Below are 19,618 nucleotides of genomic sequence, written 5' to 3'. Positions count from 1 at the left end.
TTTATCTAAATAGTTGGTTTTTTTTAAAAAATGTTTTACTGTTACTTAGCAAATCTGTGCTTGTTTGCTTTTTACCCAGGTGATGTTTTTTAAAAGAGAATTTTCAGGTTGTTACAAAATGCATGTGATATAGCATTTTGGCAGATAAATGGTCTATAGTAGAGTGCTGCTCATTATGTTTTAGTGTGCTCAGTTCATTCTCTCAGTCATGTCTGACTTTGCGACACCATGGACTGCAGCACACCAGGCTTCTCTGTCCATTACTAACTCCTGGAGCTTTACTTTATTATAAGTTGCGTTTAACCTACATCTTGTCTTACAGGGTTTTATTCTGCTAGTATAGTTCTCACATTGTGAATGTCAGCTAATTTTGCTATCTTTGTTGTAAAACCCTTTTAAAACAGTCTGGCCAAATGTTCCAACTTCCGTTTTTGTTTTTTTTTAATCTAGCTGTTATAATAGGCCCTGATGGACAACCCCTGACAGTGTATCCTTGCCATATTTGCACAAAAAAGTTTAAATCCAGAGGATTCTTGAAAAGACACATGAAGAATCATCCTGATCATTTGATGAGAAAAAAATATCAGTGTACAGATTGTGACTTTACAACTAACAAGAAAGTGAGTTTTCATAACCATTTAGAAAGCCATAAGCTTATAAACAAAGTTGACAAAACCCATGAATTTACAGAATACACACGAAGATACAGAGAAGCTAGTCCATTGAGTTCAAATAAACTTATATTAAGAGACAAGGAGCCGAAGATGCACAAGTGCAAATACTGTGACTATGAAACTGCAGAACAAGGACTGTTAAACCGACATTTACTGGCTGTTCACAGCAAGAATTTTCCTCATGTTTGTGTTGAGTGTGGGAAGGGCTTTCGACATCCTTCTGAACTCAAGAAACATATGAGAACCCATACTGGTGAGAAGCCATATCAGTGTCAGTATTGTGTTTTCAGGTGTGCAGATCAGTCAAATTTGAAAACTCATATTAAGTCTAAACATGGTAACAATTTACCATATAAATGTGAGCATTGTCCCCAAGCATTTGGTGATGAGAGAGAACTTCAACGCCATCTGGATTTGTTTCAAGGACATAAGACACACCAGTGTCCTCATTGTGACCATAAGAGCACCAACTCAAGTGACCTTAAGCGGCACATCATATCTGTCCACACTAAGGATTTTCCTCACAAATGTGAGGTCTGTGATAAAGGTTTCCATCGCCCTTCCGAGCTCAAAAAGCATAGTGATATCCATAAGGGTAGGAAGATTCATCAGTGTAGGCACTGTGACTTTAAAACATCAGATCCATTTATTCTTAGTGGTCATATCCTTTCAGTTCATACTAAGGATCAGTCATTGAAGTGTAAAAGATGCAAAAGAGGGTTCAGACAACAAAATGAGCTCAAAAAGCATATGAAGACTCACACTGGAAGGAAGATTTACCAATGTGAGTATTGTGAATACAGCACTACAGATGCATCTGGCTTTAAACGACATGTGATATCAATACATACAAAAGACTATCCACACAGGTGTGAATTCTGCAAGAAGGGATTCCGACGACCATCAGAAAAAAATCAGCATATTATGAGGCACCACAAGGAGGCTCTTATATAATAAGATCAATATAAAGAAAAGCTATTTAGAAAATATGACATGCTACATGGGAAGATAATTTCACAAACTGTTTCACCTGGTTACATAGCTTGATATTAAATTATAAATTTACATTCTTTTTATTAAAGATCTTAATGTATTTGAATTGAGAGGGGATCTCATAGCCCTTTGAAATTACTTAAAGAATTTAAGGAGCACCATAGAATGGTTTCAGAAAACCTTATTGTCTATTTAATGGTATAAACATAATTCAATTACAGAGGGGAAGAGCAAAGACAACCACTTTATTTGGCTGATCATACTAGAGACAAAACTTTCTGAAAAGATCATATCTAATTAAGGAGTGATGCTTTGCTTTGGCAAACAAGTCTCACTTTTATGCAGTTTTAGAAATGGGATGGAAAAATAAAATGCAGTCATCCATCAGTCACTTAGTCACTGCATCTTTATATGGTACCTGGAAATTGAATTCCAGAAATGGCAAAAGTTTTGTGTATTCATTAAAAGAAATTTCACTGAAAAACAGGTTAGATTAATTCAATACTATTTAGAAGGATTTCAAAGCTACTAAGGTTTTATTACAGGATAGGATGTTTAAAATACAGCATTCTGTACTGAAGTCTAAAGATTAAAGTTCCCCTTTTTTCTGATGTTCAAGTTGATTGATGTTCAGTATGGCATATATGACAAAAGTATATTTGAGTCAAATGTGGCTTTCTAAAATGGATGTAACAGTAATGTTGCAAACAAAGCTAGCACTATATTTCTTAATGATATTAAGATTAAATTGAGAGAACACAGTTTTCTTAAATATTTAGTTTTTTTAGGACAGTCATAGCAAGTATGATTGTTCCAGTCTTACTTGCTCTAATGTTTAAAGGTGCAATTTTATGCCATTATTGAAAATTTTGATTTTTAAAATCTATATACCATATTATTAACATACATTTTCAATGTGAGGCAGTATTTATGCAGTATTTAACAAAACACTATGCTGCCAATAGAGCTTGAAGGTGGATATTCAGTTTACATTGTATAAAATATGCATCCTTTTAACAACACTTTATGTTAGCATGCTGCAAATCAACATGGCGCTTAATATAAAAAGCTGGTTTAGGGAAATTTAATGAAAATCCTGTTCATAAATGTAATGCATATGATGTGTACTTTTAAGTTTTAGTTGCTTCATGTTTACACTCAGCTGTTCAGTATAATTAAAATGTAATTTTACTCCATGCTATATTGTGGCTTTGTGTTTTAAATAATGTTCACCTTTCTGTTTTTGCACCAGGTAAGAATCAGTTCCTTGAGAATAAATTTTTTATCTTTCTTAATTCAGAATATTAAATTTGGAAAATCTAAAGTTGTGTGTCATGTGGTTGTAAATGATGTACACGCTGTAAGATAAGATTGTCACTGTTAATGTGGGATTATTATTTCTAAATGTTACTCATTGAAATGAGCATACAATAAAAAGCATTTATTGCACTTAAAGGCTTTATGAGTTTATTTAAAGTTGTGTTATAATGTCCATTCTTGCTTTCAAGACTTTTTACTTGAGTAAAAAGACTTTTTACTTTTTACTTAAAATTGCTCTTAGGCATTTTTTGTTTACAGTTTAATGTTTCATAGAATTTTGTGCATAAAGGCTTTATGAGTTTATTTAAAGTTGTGTTATAATGTCTATTCTTGCTTTCAAGACTTTTTACTTAAGTAAAAAGACTTTTTACTTAAAATTACTCTTAGGCATTTTTTGTCTGCAGTTTAATGTTTTATAGAATTTTGTGCATTAACAACATGAGCTAGGAATTTAAACAGTTATGATGGCTATAACATGATTATTCCTCAAAATTTTTTGTTAAAACCATGATGGAATGCTTTAAAGTTGCTCATCTTAAGACTTGAGACTTAGTATTATAGGAAAAACTAAAAATTCTTAGCCTATCTAAGTAACATGATCCTAAAAAATGAATCTAATTATGTTCCCATAGACCAATATACATTCATTAAGTCAAGGCTTTGGGAAAGATTCTGCAAATGAGCATAGTAGTCAGTGTTCAGTAGAATTCATGTACCTAGATATATAGCACTGTTGCTTAAGACTCTGTCAGTTGGGTTAATTATTCTTTAATGATCACTAAGAGAAAAAGCCATTACATGTTAGACCAATGTTTTAAGCTTCAATGTCTATAGTTTGTCTAGGGATAGTGTTAAAATACATATTCTAATTCAATAGGTGTGGGCTGGGGTCTACTATTCTGCATTTCTATCAAGCTGCCAATGTGTTAACCACCAATAGAAATAGTGAGGTGTTAGACAAAGCCCCCCATGTAATTCTGGTACACTTTGGCAGCTTTGCTTAAACAATTTCGAGTGAGTATAATGAGGAAATCCATACTGAGGACTTGGCATTTGAGCTGAGACTTGAGTGCCAAGAAGAAACCAGTCATGTGAAGATCTTGTGCAAGAGCATTCAAGGCAGAGAAACATGCAAATACAGACAACCTGAGATGGTACAAGCTTTGGCTGCATCATGGTGAAAGGAATGGATGAGACCTGTGAGAATTTGAAATAAGAAGTCAGAGGGTTTTAAGGAAAGGAGTGATGTGATTTACATTTTGAAGATCATTTTGGAAGCTGTGCGAAGAATGTATTGTAGAGAAGTCAGGGGAAGCAGGGAGCCATGTGAAGAGGTTATTCCATTCATTCATGGCTACAGTGGGGCTGAAGAAAAGCAAATGGATTCTCTTATTAATTGGATCTAGAAAACCTCAGCCAAGATAGAACAGGTAAGAATTCAGCCCATGTTACAAACAAGAGATTGCCTTTAAAAATGCAGATTTTACCCGGACAGGCCTATTTTATATGACAAAAAAATGAAGTCAAAGTACCTTCACAAGAAGGAGGAATCATTTTGGAATTACTAAAAGAATAGGCACTTTTCTAGAACAGTTCAGGATCATTATGTGGAAATGGATTTGTCTGATTGTTACTTCCAAGTGGCCTATACCATGATAGAGAGGAAAATATTAAGAATTATTCAGGTAGAGCTCTCAAATTCAATTCATGTCTCATACAGGAAAACCACCAGTTTGAACCTTGACCTTCCCTTAAAGAAACCTATGACATAACTTTTATTGCAAAAAAACTTTCAACCATATACAATACAATGAACCCCTATATAGCCATTACCCAACTGCAACAATCATTACTTACATAGTCAATTTTGATTCATTTCTACTTTTCCTTACTCCTTTAACCCACCTACACCTCATTGGTTTACTTTTATTCCCTATTGTCTCACTGGCTTATTTTGAGGTAAATCCCAGGCATAGTTTTTATTTTTTTGTTTGTTTTTCAATTATTTTTATTGGAGGCTAATTACTTCACAACATTGCAGTGGGTTTTGTCATACCAGGCATAGTTTTAAAGGAAGATATCACACAGTTCTAAATATGCTTACTTCCAGAAAAAGAAGACATTTCACATGAAGGCAGGGGAACTAAACAATCCTCTTGGTCAGTTCTTTCTAATTCCCTTTATTATGAGAATTGGCTAGAACTGGAATTCTATCAAAACTAAGGACTCATAAGATTTCATTTAGAGAAAATGCAGAACTAGATTAGAACCCTATAATATCACAAGATAATTCCACCCTGTCTTATTAAAAGAATTAGCCCGTAAATATGATACTGGTTAACAAAGTTCTCTTAAAACCTTGGAACCTCTTAGATAGGAACTGCCTATTGTTATTGGCAATCTAGAGGCCCTATAAAAGAACTTCTAGATTTTGTAGGGTCAAGGCTCTAGCACTAGGTATCTCAAAAATGTTCTCACCTGACTTGTTTCAGTTGCTAGGACTCTCTCTTTGAGCATTACCCAAGTAACTATTCCAAAGGGAAATCTCCATTTTAAAATTTGGACCAATTGGCAGTATTGGAACTATTTAACCCATAATGTAACTCCCAGGTACCCAGTCTAGATCCCAGCCTCCCCATCATAACATAACTGGCACATCAGACCCCTTTAGGAAACTACTTCAAAAAGCTTATATGTTCTCCCATTTTAAGAAATTGGTCTGATTTATTATATTTTGGCACACTTGGGGAAGGAGTATTCAATACTGATTGTGTTAGCAAACCAGCTATTAAAGTAATGTGTCATAAAGTCTATCCCTTGACATAAAGAATGTCTGGAACATAAACTTTAATAAAAAAAATGGGAAGGAAGCCAAACATAAAGACTCTGGACTTAATATTTCATATACAAGAGACTGATCCAAGACTACCAAGACTGCCTGGCTATCATGTAATTATGTCATATTACTATTCCAGTGTTCCTCTGTAGGCTCAAAAGTGGTATGTCTTGTTTTGTCACTAAAGATTAATGGTTTTATAAGACAAATGTGGTTTATTCTTTGTTTTTTAAATATATTTTATTTATCCTAAGATGGATAAAAAAGTACTTTTGCATTTTTTACTGGACAAGTACCATGGAAATCCAATAAATTTAGTAATGGTATCTAGTGGGGGAGAGAGACCTTGCAGGTAAGTCTTTTCACAGCTTATTATTTACGTTCACGGGTATTATGCCTACACGATGTTATCTTTGTGGATTATAATAATGAGAAGTGAGAATGGCTTTTTGTTAAAGTGATCTAAATTGAGTGGTAGCAATGAATTTTTTGAGCTTTATTTTGTTCCTTTTGTACTGTTTCTGTAAAGACAAAGTATTACAGTTAAAACATTACAAAAATGGGAAGAGTGTTTTATGGCATCTAGTTATGAACTTACTGAATTATGGAATTTAGAGGACTAGGTTTGTAAGTGAGGAAATTCTCATTTTAAGCAGAAACCTGCATCAATGAGAGGTCCAGCTATGTTAAAGTGTTGTCTCTAGTAATCCACATCAGAGTTTTCTATTATGGTGCTTGTTAGCTCTAACATAAGTATTCATGTGAATAGTAACTTTCTGACCAAAATGTACAGCTAAGCTAAACATCCATACTGCATTTTTCCTACTAGGACTTCCACAAAAACCACATAGATACATATTTTATTTATGCACTTAAATTAACTTTGCATGTCATTGCACAGTCTCCATTTCATTCAACATCTAAAGTAAAATATGCTGGAACAGAAATTAGATAAACAGGCATTCCTCACCTGACAATATCTGCAGTTTTCAGAGATAAGCTGTGTGAAACTTAGGAGAGGAAAACAATCACATGTTTCTATTGAACTTAATAAAAAATTGGAAAAGAAATACATACATATAACTTTGTTAAGTATAATAATTACCTTGTTATAACCCCCATTCTCTTGCTATGCATGGATAAAGTGAGCCCAAATTTTGGGCACTGTTATTTTAATATGAATATTTTAGGAAAATCACATTCTAATTTTAAAACAGCTATGGTAGCACTTTTCTATCAGGCTACTAAAAACCTCCACTTACATAATGTATAATGGGGAGATAACAATTTTGTTACAGTTACATATATGAGTAGTTAGCAGAGGAGAAATTTCCTTGTTGTTCCTATACTAAGGGAAAAAAGGTAAGGACTATATAGCTCATTCTGTTACAGAACACTAATAAGATTAGAATTGTACCAACCCACATTACAGAGCTTAACATTTTAGTCAGAGTATTAAGAAAATAAGACTTTTTGCTTCATATCAAGACTAACTTGAATATTTGTATAAATATTAAAAACATTTTTCTTTTCATTTGTGGTCTGATTCAGTATAGTGCCTCATATGTTCCTATCTTAACAGTTTCTTAGTATAATGGATAATTATTAGAATATAAAGAATGACAGAATTATATATAGATATTTGCAAAGACATTTCAGTGCAAAACCTCATTCACATATAAATCCAAATTTATTTGCTACCTTAATCTATACTTTGTCGAATACAAACATTTTAATTTTTCTTCATTTATTTTTATTAGTTGGAGGCTAATTACTTTACAATATTGTAGTGGTTTTTGCCATACATTGACATGAATCAGTCATGGATTTACATGTGTTCCCCATCCCGATCCCCTCTCCCGCCTCCCTCCCCATCCCATCCCTCTGGGTCATCCCAGTGCACCAGCCCTGAGCACTTGTCTCATGCATCCAACCTGGGCTGGTGGTCTGTTTCACCCTTGATAGTATACTTGTTTCAGTGCTAAACATTTTAATTTTTGCTAATTCTTAACTTTAACCAAAGGGGTTGAAATTTTAAAAGTTCATTCATATCTACTAATATATTTAGAAAATACTTTAGTTCACTTTATAAGATCATTAGAACCCAGTTAATCAACCAACTTCAAAATACATTAAATATTTTATGATAAGATCTCTTTCTCCCAAGTAGAATACAGATATCAAGTGTTTCACTTTTACACAGTATTTCAATGTTGTTTTGTCTACCACTAGTTTAAAAAAAAGCCCACCTTCCTTCCACTCTCTACTGCAATATAGTGTTATTTGTTTTTAAGAAAGTGGGTGTACTCATTTGGGGATGATATGCTTCAAAAGAACAGATTTGCTAAGCCACGGACAAGTACTTAGAACCATAATACCATAATGTACAATCTAGTAGATTTAAGTATTTTAAAAAATATTATCCCATTTCCCTAATAAATGAAATTAACCATCACCTTTGATTTAGTTTTATCTCAAAGAAGTATAAATGTAACTCCTTTGTACATGTAATAAATCATCTATTTTAATCACAAGATTTAATATGAGAAAAGCAAATATATTCTGTATATACCATGCACTAAACTTTTTTTTTAATTCAATAATATCGCTTTTTGTTGTTGTCATTAAAAAATAGTATTTACTCCTGCAGCTAAAGTGAAAGTGAAGTCGCTCAGTCGTGTCTGACTCTTTGCGACCCCATGGACTGTAGCCTACCAAGCTCCTCCGTCCATGGGATTTTCCAGGCAAGAATACTGGAGTGGGTTGCCATTTCCTTCTCCAGGAGATCTTCCCAACCCAGGGATTGAACCCAGGTCTCCTGCATTGTAGACAGACGCTTTACCGTCTGAACCACCAGGGAAGTCTCTATATCATAGGAAAACTTCTAGTGAGATAACTTGTAAAATGTCTACCCCAACAAAATTAACTCTGTCTAGGAAGCACCCTATTGAAAAAGAGTGGATTAAGTCCTACAGTTTGTAATTGAGTTTTAAAAATTAGTATGTTGCTATATTGAATAAAAGAATGTGATAGGATTCAGGCCTTATAAATGGCTGGAGAAACTGTCATCTGTATAACTAATTAATTCCATTAGACTTGCAGGGTTGTAGCATGGTTTAAAATATTGATTGGCTTTAGTTATGAAAAAATAAAGTACTAATGAAGACACAAAAAATTCCTTTGAGCTGGGGATTCATTCATGGCTAGAAAAGAAAAAAAAATAGTTTAGAACTGGCTTATAATTAATTTAAGACATTATAATTATATGGCCAAAGTTATAAACACTATGTACATTGATACGAATAATACCAAAGGAAATGCATGGTGCTGTTTTGGCACTTTTTTATATGTATAGTCAATGACACAATGGTTTATCTGACTTTAGTCAAGGTATAATTTTCAAATGACTTTAAGCACAGGGGAGGAAGATTTAAGTAGATTTACTCCTTGGTGTCATATTTAGAGATTAAATATATCCAAAAGTCTCTGCTGATAAATACACATTTATCATCTGTGAACTTAAATACATTTTGAACTTGCTAGTAGTATCTAGTACCTTCAGATATCAAGTTTGCTGTTCATTGCTGTATGCTATTAATGAAGGTAAAAGTAACGACTATTATTCTATAGACCCTTTATTTGGCAGGTCCTCACATTTATGCCACCTCTGGGGAATAATAGTAATAAGTAATTCTCAACTAATTAGTGATCTAAGAAATGCAATATATTAAAATATATTTCAAAGTTCAAATTATTTTTATTTTAGGGCTATTGAATGTTGGTTGCTTCCACTGATGATAGATAACCATATATACAAGATTAATGATTTGACCACAGTTAGAGAAGGGCTTCAGAGCTAACAGCTTTCTGAATTTTTTTTAATTTATTCAAATGTTTGAGCTTGTTCAACCAAAAGATAATTGTTTAAAGTGAGTTAGATATTTAATTTTATTAATTATATCTGCAGTAATTTATTAATTATACACCTGCAGTATTTTATTAACTATAAATCTACATTTAAAATTTCCTCAAAGGGTTCTACAGAATAGTTGATTGACATATATTTATCTGTTGCTTATCATGATATACTTAGGCATTTTAAGACTTTTATTGAAATATAATAAACTTAGAAGTAGTATACACATAGGTGTACAACTAAATGAATTTTCCTAAACTCAACACATATATGCAACCATTACTCAGATCAAGAAAGAGTATATTATTAGTACCCCAGTAGTCTTCCTTATGTTTCCTTCCAATCGGGTGCCAGCCCTCAAAGATAACCAACCACTTCCTGACTTTAAAAACCATAGATTAGTCTTACCTGCTTTCAGTACTCAAGAAGATTTTAACATAAGAAAAAGGCTGTCATTATCATAGTGTTAAAAATCAGATTCTATATAGTTTTACAATGTCCTACAATGTGCAGGGCAGTCCCTCACATCAAATTATCCAGCCCCAAATATTAATAGTGCTGAGGCTGAGAAACTCTGCTAACAAAACGCAATGGCCTTAGGATTTTTTCTCCCTAATTATATACTCTAGAAATGTCCCATGAACTTACACAAGTCCATTTGTCTTCTGTTTTCTCAATAACAATAGTTTGTGTATCACTACCTGGTGGTATATATTCATAGTCATCATACAAGAGGCCTAGGATTGGATACTGTGTCCTGTACCTATATAGGAAAAAAAAGTTAGTTTACAGGCTGGACAAGAAAATAACTTCATTACTTTTTAGTCACTCCTACTTTGACTTTCCTTATTTAATTTGTCTCTGAATGACTTTTAACTTTTTCTAAAAAGAAAATCTTTTAGTGTACACAGATTTAAAACTATTATTTTCAAGAGAATAAGAGGGAAGTATTTCTGCTCATGGCAATGATGGACCACTGGCAGCACAAGACAGTGATCCCAAAGAAGGGAAGCAGATGACATGAGCTCTATAAGTGCCTAGCACACTGCCTGGAGTCAGAATTTGTAGAACAGAATACCAGACAGGAGAGAGCTATACAGTTGGAGAGAGGTGAAGGGATCTGTAGAGAATTCCCCTACAAGTCTTTGGGTGAGTACTGATCAGTATAGGCATGTGAAAAAGCTACTGAGGCTGGGGTAAGAACCACTGAAAAGGAACAGTCTTAAAATTCCTGGAATTCACTTGGTGAAGGGAACTCCAGTCTGTGTTCCACTAACCAGAGTGAAAAGACTTCCTAATACTAGAAGGCATCAGGCAAATATAACAAAACACTTCTACTGCCTTAGTAGTGGGATGACTTGGTCCTAGACTGCAAGTTGTTCTGAGAGTTTAAAAACAAAACTTGAAATTATTACACTGTTTCCAAATAACCTAACCTCCTAAATTCTTAGTGTTATAAAAAATATCCAGAACTCAAGTATGTAAAATCATAATATATGGCATTGAATAAGAAATTAGTAGGCATGGAATGAAGCAGGAGTATATGAGTCATGGTAAAGAAAAAAGTGAATTAGTAGAAACAAACCAAGAAATGACAAATAAACAAGGTTTCATCTACTAGAAGTATAAATAAATATATAATGTGTATAATCAGTAAGTTGGAGGAAAGCATGAACACAGTGAGAATCTGTGATATACATGATATACATCAGATATACATGATATACATCAGATTTATAAAGATGAAATTAATGTTGTGTGGGATTAACAACAGATTAGGCACTGCAGAGGAAAATACTACTAAATTTGCAGACATCAGGATAAATTATACAAACTCAAACACAAGAGAAAAAAAGACTGAAAAAGATACACAGTATGAGTTAGCCATGTAAAATATCAGGTGCCCTCATATATGCTAATCAAAGGATTACAGGATATAGGATTATATATCCTGGATTATAGGATTAGCAGGAGACAAAAAAATAATTGAAGAAATGATGACCTAATTCTTTCCAAATTTGATAGAAACTAAACACAGAGATCCAAGAAGTTCAATGAACAACAAGAAAAATAACGATGAAGAAAAACATAGAGGCACATCATTATCAAATTGCTGAAAACCAGTGATAAAGAATCTCATAAACAGAAAAAAGTGCATTACTCAGAGAAATAATCATAAAATTAACATCAAACTTCATATTAGACATAATGAAAGTCAGAAGACAGTGGAATGACAGCTTTAAAGTACGGGAAGAAAAAATCTCTCCAGTTACTATTCTACACACAGCAAAAATAACTGGATAATAAAGGCAAAATCACAACTGTTTTCAGACATAAAAAGCCAAGAAAAGTCTTCACCAGCAGAGCAGTATGGCAAGAAATATTAAAGGAAGTATCTAAGACAGAAGAAAAATGATTATCAGATGGTAATTTTGGATCTAAGCAAAAGAATGAACAGCACTAGAAATGATAAATATGTGAGTAAATATAAAACATTGTTTTTCTTGTTTTAATATTTTAAAAATAATTTTACTATTGAGAGCAATAAAATACTGTATTTGAAGGTTTATAATATATGTAACAGTAAATATGGATAACAGAAATAGCAAAAAGATCACGAAGGGAAAATAGAAGTATACTACCATAAAATTTCTATGCTACATGTGATGAGATACATTATTTGAGGACAGACTGTGATAATATAAAAAGGAATACTTTAAAACTTACAGCAATCATAAAAAAAGAAATATATCTAATAAACCAATAAAACAGATAAAATACAATAATGAAAATAACTTCAAGAATATCACTAAAATTGATATAGTTCTAACTAGATCGGTTAGCAAAGAAAGAAAGCACACAATTTAAAGATATCAAGAAAGATATCACCTCATACCTGTCTTAGAATGGCTATTATCAAAAAGATAAGAAATAGCAGGTGTTGGCAAGGGTGTGGAAAAAAGGGAAATTTTTGCACTGTTGGTGGGAATGCAAACTGGTGCAGCTACTATAGAAAACAGTATAGAGGTGCCTCAAAAAATTAAAAATAGAACTATCATATGATCTAGCAATTTAACTTCTAGGTATTTAACAGAAGGAAATGAAAACACTAAAAGGTATCTTCACTCTAATGTTCATTGTGACATTATTTACCAATAGTCAAGACATAAAATCAGTGTAAGTGTCCATCAATGTTGGAACAGATAAATAAAATATTATGTATTGTATATTTAGTACACACACATACACACACACTGGAATATTATTCAGCCAAAAAATAAAGGAAATCCTACCATTTACAACAGAATAGATTTACCTTGAGGACATTATGCAAAATGAAATAAAGCAGACAGAGACAGACAGATACCATATTATCTCACTTGTACATGGGATCTAAAAAAAAAAACAAACTCATTGGTAAAGAGAACATATTGCTGGTTGCCAGAGGTGGAGGAGTAGGGAGTGGGCCAAATGGGTGAAAGTGGTCAAAAGGTACAAACTTCCAGTTACAAAATAAATACATTGGGATGTAATGACCAGTATGGTAATTATAGTTAATAATACTGTATTGTATATTTGAAAGTTGCTAAAAGATTAAATCTTTAAAAGTTCTTATCACAAAAAATTTGTAACTATGGATGGTAATGAGGATTAACTAGACTTATTGTGGTGATCACTTAGAAATATGCACATAGTGAACCACTGTGTTGTATATCCAAAACTAAAATAATGTTATATGTTAATTATGTCACAATTTTTAAAAATTTAAAGAGAAATCTTTTGTCTTGAAAACATAAAAAGGAGTATGATGACAAAAGAGCAGTCACAGAAGACCTCAGACATCCCCAAAAAAGACTTTAAAAAACCCCTCTGCATAATTGGGTAAGACTAAAGGAAAAAGAAAAAGAAGAGGCCTGCACCCTTGGGAAGGAGCTGTGAAGGAAGAAAGTTTCCCACACCTTGAGAAGTCTCCTCACCAGTGGAGAGATCATACTGGACAGAGGGAGACTTTTGGAGCCTAAGAGGGAGAGAGCAGCAACAGGTTTGTGGAAGGCAAAACAGAGAGTAACCTGCACAGAGGGTCGGCACTGCCAATCTGTGTTCCCCCAACCTGAGACACGCTTCTGTCAGTGAGAGTGGGGCTTGGGTGCTGAAGTTCAGGTTCCAGAGCTCAATCCCAGGGAGAGGACCAGGGTTAGGTGTGGAAACTATACCTAACTAGGTCTAGGTGTACTGGGAGGAAGCCTGAGCCCACCAGAGAAAGAAGACACCATTATTGGGAGGCACATGAGGAGAGGGGTGGGACCACCATAAGAGCTTCTTTCCCTGTGAGTGCTCCCAGGCACAGGACACTGCCTACTGGAGGCCTGGGGACTGGCATGGGTCACCATCGCCATCTTGGGCTCCAGAGGCAGACACTGGCCACCTCTTCCAGACCTGCAGGCAGATGCTGGAACTGCCCTGCTGTCCCAGGAGAGCACGGATAGCTCTTGCTACTAGGAAATCCACCAGTGAGTTCCAGGAGCTGTCCCATTGTCCTGGGAGCATGTAGGTAAACTTGCTCCTCTAGAAAATCCATCAGTGGGAGTCAGGACCTGCCCATGCTGTCCTAGGAGGACAAGGATAGCTCCCCCTACTAGGAAATCTGTCCAAATGGGCTGAAACTAGGAGATGTGTGACTAAGGAAGAAGTGGTGAAATCTCTCTTCACAGCTGTGAAAACTTCAGTTACACCTCCACTGATGGCTTCCTAAATTCAGTACATGTGAAACATCTGAAAGGACAAGGGTTCTTGTAGCTGGGAGTAGTCTAACTTTAGCAGCTGTGGGCTTTGTGGGCATGTACATGTGAAGGTTGGGGCAGACCAGAATATGAGCTGCCTCTGTGGTTCCCATGGCAGGTCCAGGTGCACAGCTGATGCAGTCCTAGGACCTGACTTCAGTGATCTGAGCCAATGGCCTGATGAAAACAATGCTTGGGAGTCACCAGGGCCAATTGCTGGCATACCCACAGTTAAGGTGGGACCAAGAACAGCACCAACAACATTGTACTTTGTAAGTTCATTAACAGGCAAAGGGGGACACAACAGAGCACATTGACAGGTAAACACCTCCAGAGGAGGAATACTCAGTGGCTTCTCTCCCAGTGGGAGTGCTTCAATCCTACCTATCTCATACCACAGATCAGAAACACAGCTAAGAAACAAATCTGAGGGTCTCCACTCTGACAGCTAGGGAACGGACCCCACCCCTGACAGGGCAGTGACAACCAAATAGCAATATCTAGGGCACGCAACATGTAGGGCAAGCTCTGATCACCCTATCAAGGGGATAATGGAACAAGCCTCTGGACCAACCTCACCCACAAGGAGGCAGACACCAGAAGCAAGAGGAACCATGATCATGCAGACTGTGGGAAGGAGACCATAAACATAGTAAGTGACAAAATGAGATGACAAAGAAATATGTTACAGATGAAGAAGCAAGATAAACTTCTACAAAAACAACTAAATGAAGAGGAGACAAGCAATCTATCTAAAATAGAATTTGGAGTAATAATGATGGTAAAGATGTTCCAAGATCTCGGAAAAAGAATGGGTGGGGGCAGAGATCAAGAAGATGTAAAAAATGTTTACCAAAGACCTAGAAGAACTAAAGAACAAATAAACAGAGATGAACAAGACAAGAACTGAAATAAATACACTAGAAGGAAAAAAATAGCAGAGTAACTGAGGAATAAAAACAGATAAGTGACCTGGAAGACAGAATGGTGGAAATCTCTGCCACAAAGGAAAGAAAAAAGAATTAAAAGAAATTAGGACAGTCTCAGAGACTTTGGGGACAACATTAAATGCACTGACATTTGAATTAAAAGGGTCCTGGAAGAAAAAGAGAAAGGGCCTGAGAAAATATTTGAAGAGATTATACTTGAAAACTTCCCTAACATGGGAAAGGACATAGTCACCCAAGCCCAGGAAGTGCAGAGTCACATATGGGATGAACCCAAGGAAGAACACACCGAGACACATATTAATCAAAGAAACACAAATTAAGTACAAAGAAAAAATATTCAAATAAACAAGGTGAAAGTAACAAATGACATACAAGGGAATCCCCAAAAGGTTATCAGCAGATTTTTCAGCAGAAACTCTGCAGGCCAGAAGGGAGTGGCAGGATATATTTAAAGTAATGAAAGGGGGAAAAAAACCTACAACCAAGAATACTCTACCCAGAAAGGCTCTGATTCAGACTCAACAGAGAAATCAAAAGCTTCACAGACAAACAAAAGCTAAAAGAATTCAGCACCACCAAACCAACTGTGCAATAAATGCTAAAGGAAACTTTCTAGGCAAGAAACACAAGAGAAGAGAACAAAAGAGGAAAGGAAGGGGGAAAATACCTACAAAACAAACCCAAAATGATTTATAAAATGTCAATAGGAACATAAAAGTTGATAATCACCTTAGATGTAAATGGATTAAATGCTCCAACCAAAAGACATAGACTGACTGAATGGATACAAAAACAAGACCCATATATATACGGTCTATAAGAGACTCACCTCATACCTAGGGACACATACAAACTGAAAGTGAAGGAGTAGAAAAAGATGGTCCATGTAAATGGAAATCAAAAGAAAGCTGGAGTAGCAACACTCATATCAGACAATAGACTTTAAAATAAAGACTGTCACAAGAGACAAGGAAGGACACTACAAAGTGATCAAGGGATCAATCCAAGAAGACATAACAATTGTATATATTTATGCATGCAATATAGAAGCAATACAATATATAAGGCAAATGCTAACAGCTATAAAATGGTGCAGCTGCTTTGGAAAAGTTTAGGAGTTCTCCAAAAGTTAAACAGAGTTACTATGTGCTCAGCAACTCTACTCCTTGGTATATACTTAAAAGAAATGAACATATTTATACACAAATTTGTACACAGCTATTTACAATAGCATTGTTCAAAACTGAAAACAGCCCAAATTTCCATCAATTGATGAATGTATAAATAAAATGTTATATACATCCATAAAATGGAATACGATTTAGTAACAAAAATCAATGAAGTACTGACATATGCTAAACCACAGATGAATCTTGAAAACATGTGAAGTGAAAGATTTTGGTTTCCAAAGATTACATTTTGCATTATTCCATTTATATGAAATAGCCAAACTTGATTTTTGCTGAATGCATTCATAAAGAGTCACTTTCTATTTGATTTTGCTAAATTGCTGTGATGTAAGTTATGGTTATATTGATTACATAAGAAGAGATGCTGCCTAAGAATGATGTCTATGCAGGAAAGAACAGAGCCCAAAGATAAAGACAGATTTCTGTAGACATATTTTGATCACACAAATTCATTTGGACAACAAGCAATCCCAGTTAAGTGGATTAACTGATTCCCAGTTTAAGCTGGGTTTCTGGCATGTGCAACTGAAAGAGTCCTGACTAATATGGTTGGTTAAACAACGAATTATTTGCTTTTTACTTTCATTGTATTTAATGTATTATAAATACAGTGAAAGTGTGCTGTTGAATTTTATCGTCTTTTTGTGAACATTCATTCCTCAGTAGAATTACTGGCCAGCAGAAAACACCAAACTCTGTCTAGGGGTGTATATATCAAGTAAACATGCTATAACTTGGATTATATCATAACCAAAATCATATCCAAATTTCATTAAAAATACATTACTTTCTAGTTGTAATAGTTGTCCTTCCACTGCTGGAGGGTTGGTTATGAGATGAATATATTTCTTGTCTCAACTTCGAGAGTTCCTTACAAATAAAAGACAATATAACCATTTGAAAACAGTACAAACATGAGGTAAGAGGTATTTCTGATCATTTTAAAAGGTTCTAAGAATAATTTTTCCCTTCCTTTTAAGCCTTGATGTAAGAATATTCCAATCCTACTTGTTGAATTCCATATAGTCTTGCTTCATGATACCTAATAAGTTACATTATAAGTCTCTGCAAGAATCCACTAACTGGTATAGGATTTCTATACTTAAGGGATAACATGAGATAGAATCGGCATGATTCTCAAGGTGAATATGTGAAAATTTCTGTTGAAAAAGATTAAAAAGTATAACTATAGCAGAAAAGTATTGAAACTGCAATATGGAAACAGATATTGTTTCCTAAAAGATAATCTATTACTGAACATTACTACAAGTTCCATTTGTTCAATAACAGCAATACGATATTAACCACAATTTTGGATACTTTCTTCCTTCAGTACCTATTTTATAACAGATCTTGGGCCATATGCTATAGTCATAGAAAGGAATATAACACAGTCCCTTACTGAAGCAACTCAGTCTTTTTGGAAGTTTCATTGCTAATGAGGTAGAAAATCAACATTTTAAAAATATTAAAGGCATAACTTTTTTGCTTCAATTCTGTCTATCCTTTGAATTATTTCTCCTGAAATGGAGCCTTCTACTTCTTCATAGTCATTCGCATTCTTCTTTATAAATAAAGTTAAGTCTTGGAAATATGTCTTTTCTCAGTTTGTGGGAAGTGTTTGTCCCACGTGGCTGAGTTGTATGGTTCCTCTCCACCTTGACCCCTTCTCTGTTACCTCTGACTGACGCTTTATAAGGGAATCCTTCTCTTCCAGCAAACTTGTCAGTTCATGAATCTTGAATTGGAAGTCACTGCAGCTTCCTTCTCTTCTTGAAACATCTTTTTGGTACTGATTTAATTGAGTCTAAGGATTTAAAAAGAAGTTAGAACTATTATAATGCTCATTTAACAAAATGGATAACTGAGTTCCAAAGAGGTTAAGTGACATAAAGTTATACAGCTTGTTATGAAATGAAGAGTAAAATACCAATAGTTATAAACATTTGGAGTTTTATGAATGTTGAATATGAATTGAAATACCAATTAGGAATTTCTCACTTTTTAAAGGTGACTTTAGAATTTAGGCTTAGGCATTATGTAAGTAAAAATCCTAGGCAACAGAATTAAAATAAAGCTAAGAAAACAGGCAGTTTATATTCTTTCAAATACTAATTAAGGAAAACTCAGTAACTAATATTATATCATGATTTGCACTTAACAACATATTCCTCCTGCGTAACTTCTCTCAATCCTCACAGCAACCCTCTGAGATAAGTGTTATTACAAACCTTATTAACAAAACAGGTAAATGAGATCCAGAGATGTTAAATGATACAAAGGAGCAACAGCTAATAAGCAACACAGCTGCAACTCCATGACAGGTCTTCTGACTCCAAATCCTGTTCATTTCCTTCTTTACTGCATTATGTATGCACAGATGACTGTTAGGTTAAAGTGTTATTAGTAACATTCTGATGGAAAAGAAACCAGTGGAGGAAATCTGCAAGTTGATTTCCCTTTGAACAAATTCTATTTTGTTTCATTTTGATTTTTGGTAAAGATTGTACATTATATTTGGAAAAAAAACTCTGTGGTCAGTTTTTATATTAAAGTATTTGAGTTATATAACTACAATTAAGTATCAGTAATTTAAAGGTTAGTCAATTTGACCTAGAATGACAAAACACGGCAATGTACAATTATTCTCACAAATATCACCTTGATTTTGATGCCAATTACAGGTACATAATTCAACAGTTTTATCCTTGCACTTGACAAAGCTCTTGCTATGTATCACCCCTCAAAGTCAAAGAAAGATTTTTGTGAATTCAAATGTGGCTTCACAGGACAATCTTGAAAGATTTTCTTGCCTGCATAGAGCAAGCTTCAGGTGGGATCATAAAGTGTTCCCCCTCCCCCATCACCAAATAAATAAATAAAAATTAAAAAACCAACAACCCCAACTTAATTTCTTTTTTTTTCTTTCCTAGAAAAGATGAAGCTAAATTACAAAAC

The 19,618-nt window shown here is 34.4% G+C and overlaps 2 protein-coding genes across 9 annotated transcripts in view; one reads left to right on the top strand and one right to left on the bottom strand.

The window, feature by feature from the left end:
- The window catches only part of ZNF711 (zinc finger protein 711), a 28,761-nt gene extending 25,645 nt beyond the window's left edge, over positions 1-3,116 (top strand). For all 7 annotated transcript variants that reach the window (XM_061137199.1, XM_061137197.1, XM_061137198.1 and 4 more), the window contains one exon: positions 451-3,116. In XM_061137199.1, coding sequence (XP_060993182.1) covers positions 451-1,628 — 1,178 coding nt within the window. In that variant the 3' untranslated portion in view covers positions 1,629-3,116. The remainder of the gene's footprint in view (positions 1-450) is intronic.
- A 129-nt stretch (positions 3,117-3,245) lies between these two features.
- Positions 3,246-19,618, bottom strand: part of POF1B (POF1B actin binding protein) — an 89,705-nt gene continuing 73,332 nt past the window's right edge. For both annotated transcript variants that reach the window (XM_061137200.1, XM_061137201.1), the window contains 4 exons: positions 18,339-18,467; positions 17,448-17,530; positions 10,388-10,502; positions 3,246-9,026 (listed from right to left, as the gene is read on the bottom strand). In XM_061137200.1, the coding sequence (XP_060993183.1) occupies positions 9,021-9,026; positions 10,388-10,502; positions 17,448-17,530; positions 18,339-18,467 (333 nt within the window). In that variant the 3' untranslated portion in view covers positions 3,246-9,020. The remainder of the gene's footprint in view (positions 9,027-10,387; positions 10,503-17,447; positions 17,531-18,338; positions 18,468-19,618) is intronic.

This window comes from Dama dama, chromosome X (assembly GCF_033118175.1).
Source record: "Dama dama isolate Ldn47 chromosome X, ASM3311817v1, whole genome shotgun sequence".
NCBI classification, from domain to species: Eukaryota; Metazoa; Chordata; class Mammalia; order Artiodactyla; family Cervidae; genus Dama; species Dama dama.
This window is presented reverse-complemented; position numbering and strand designations above follow the sequence as displayed.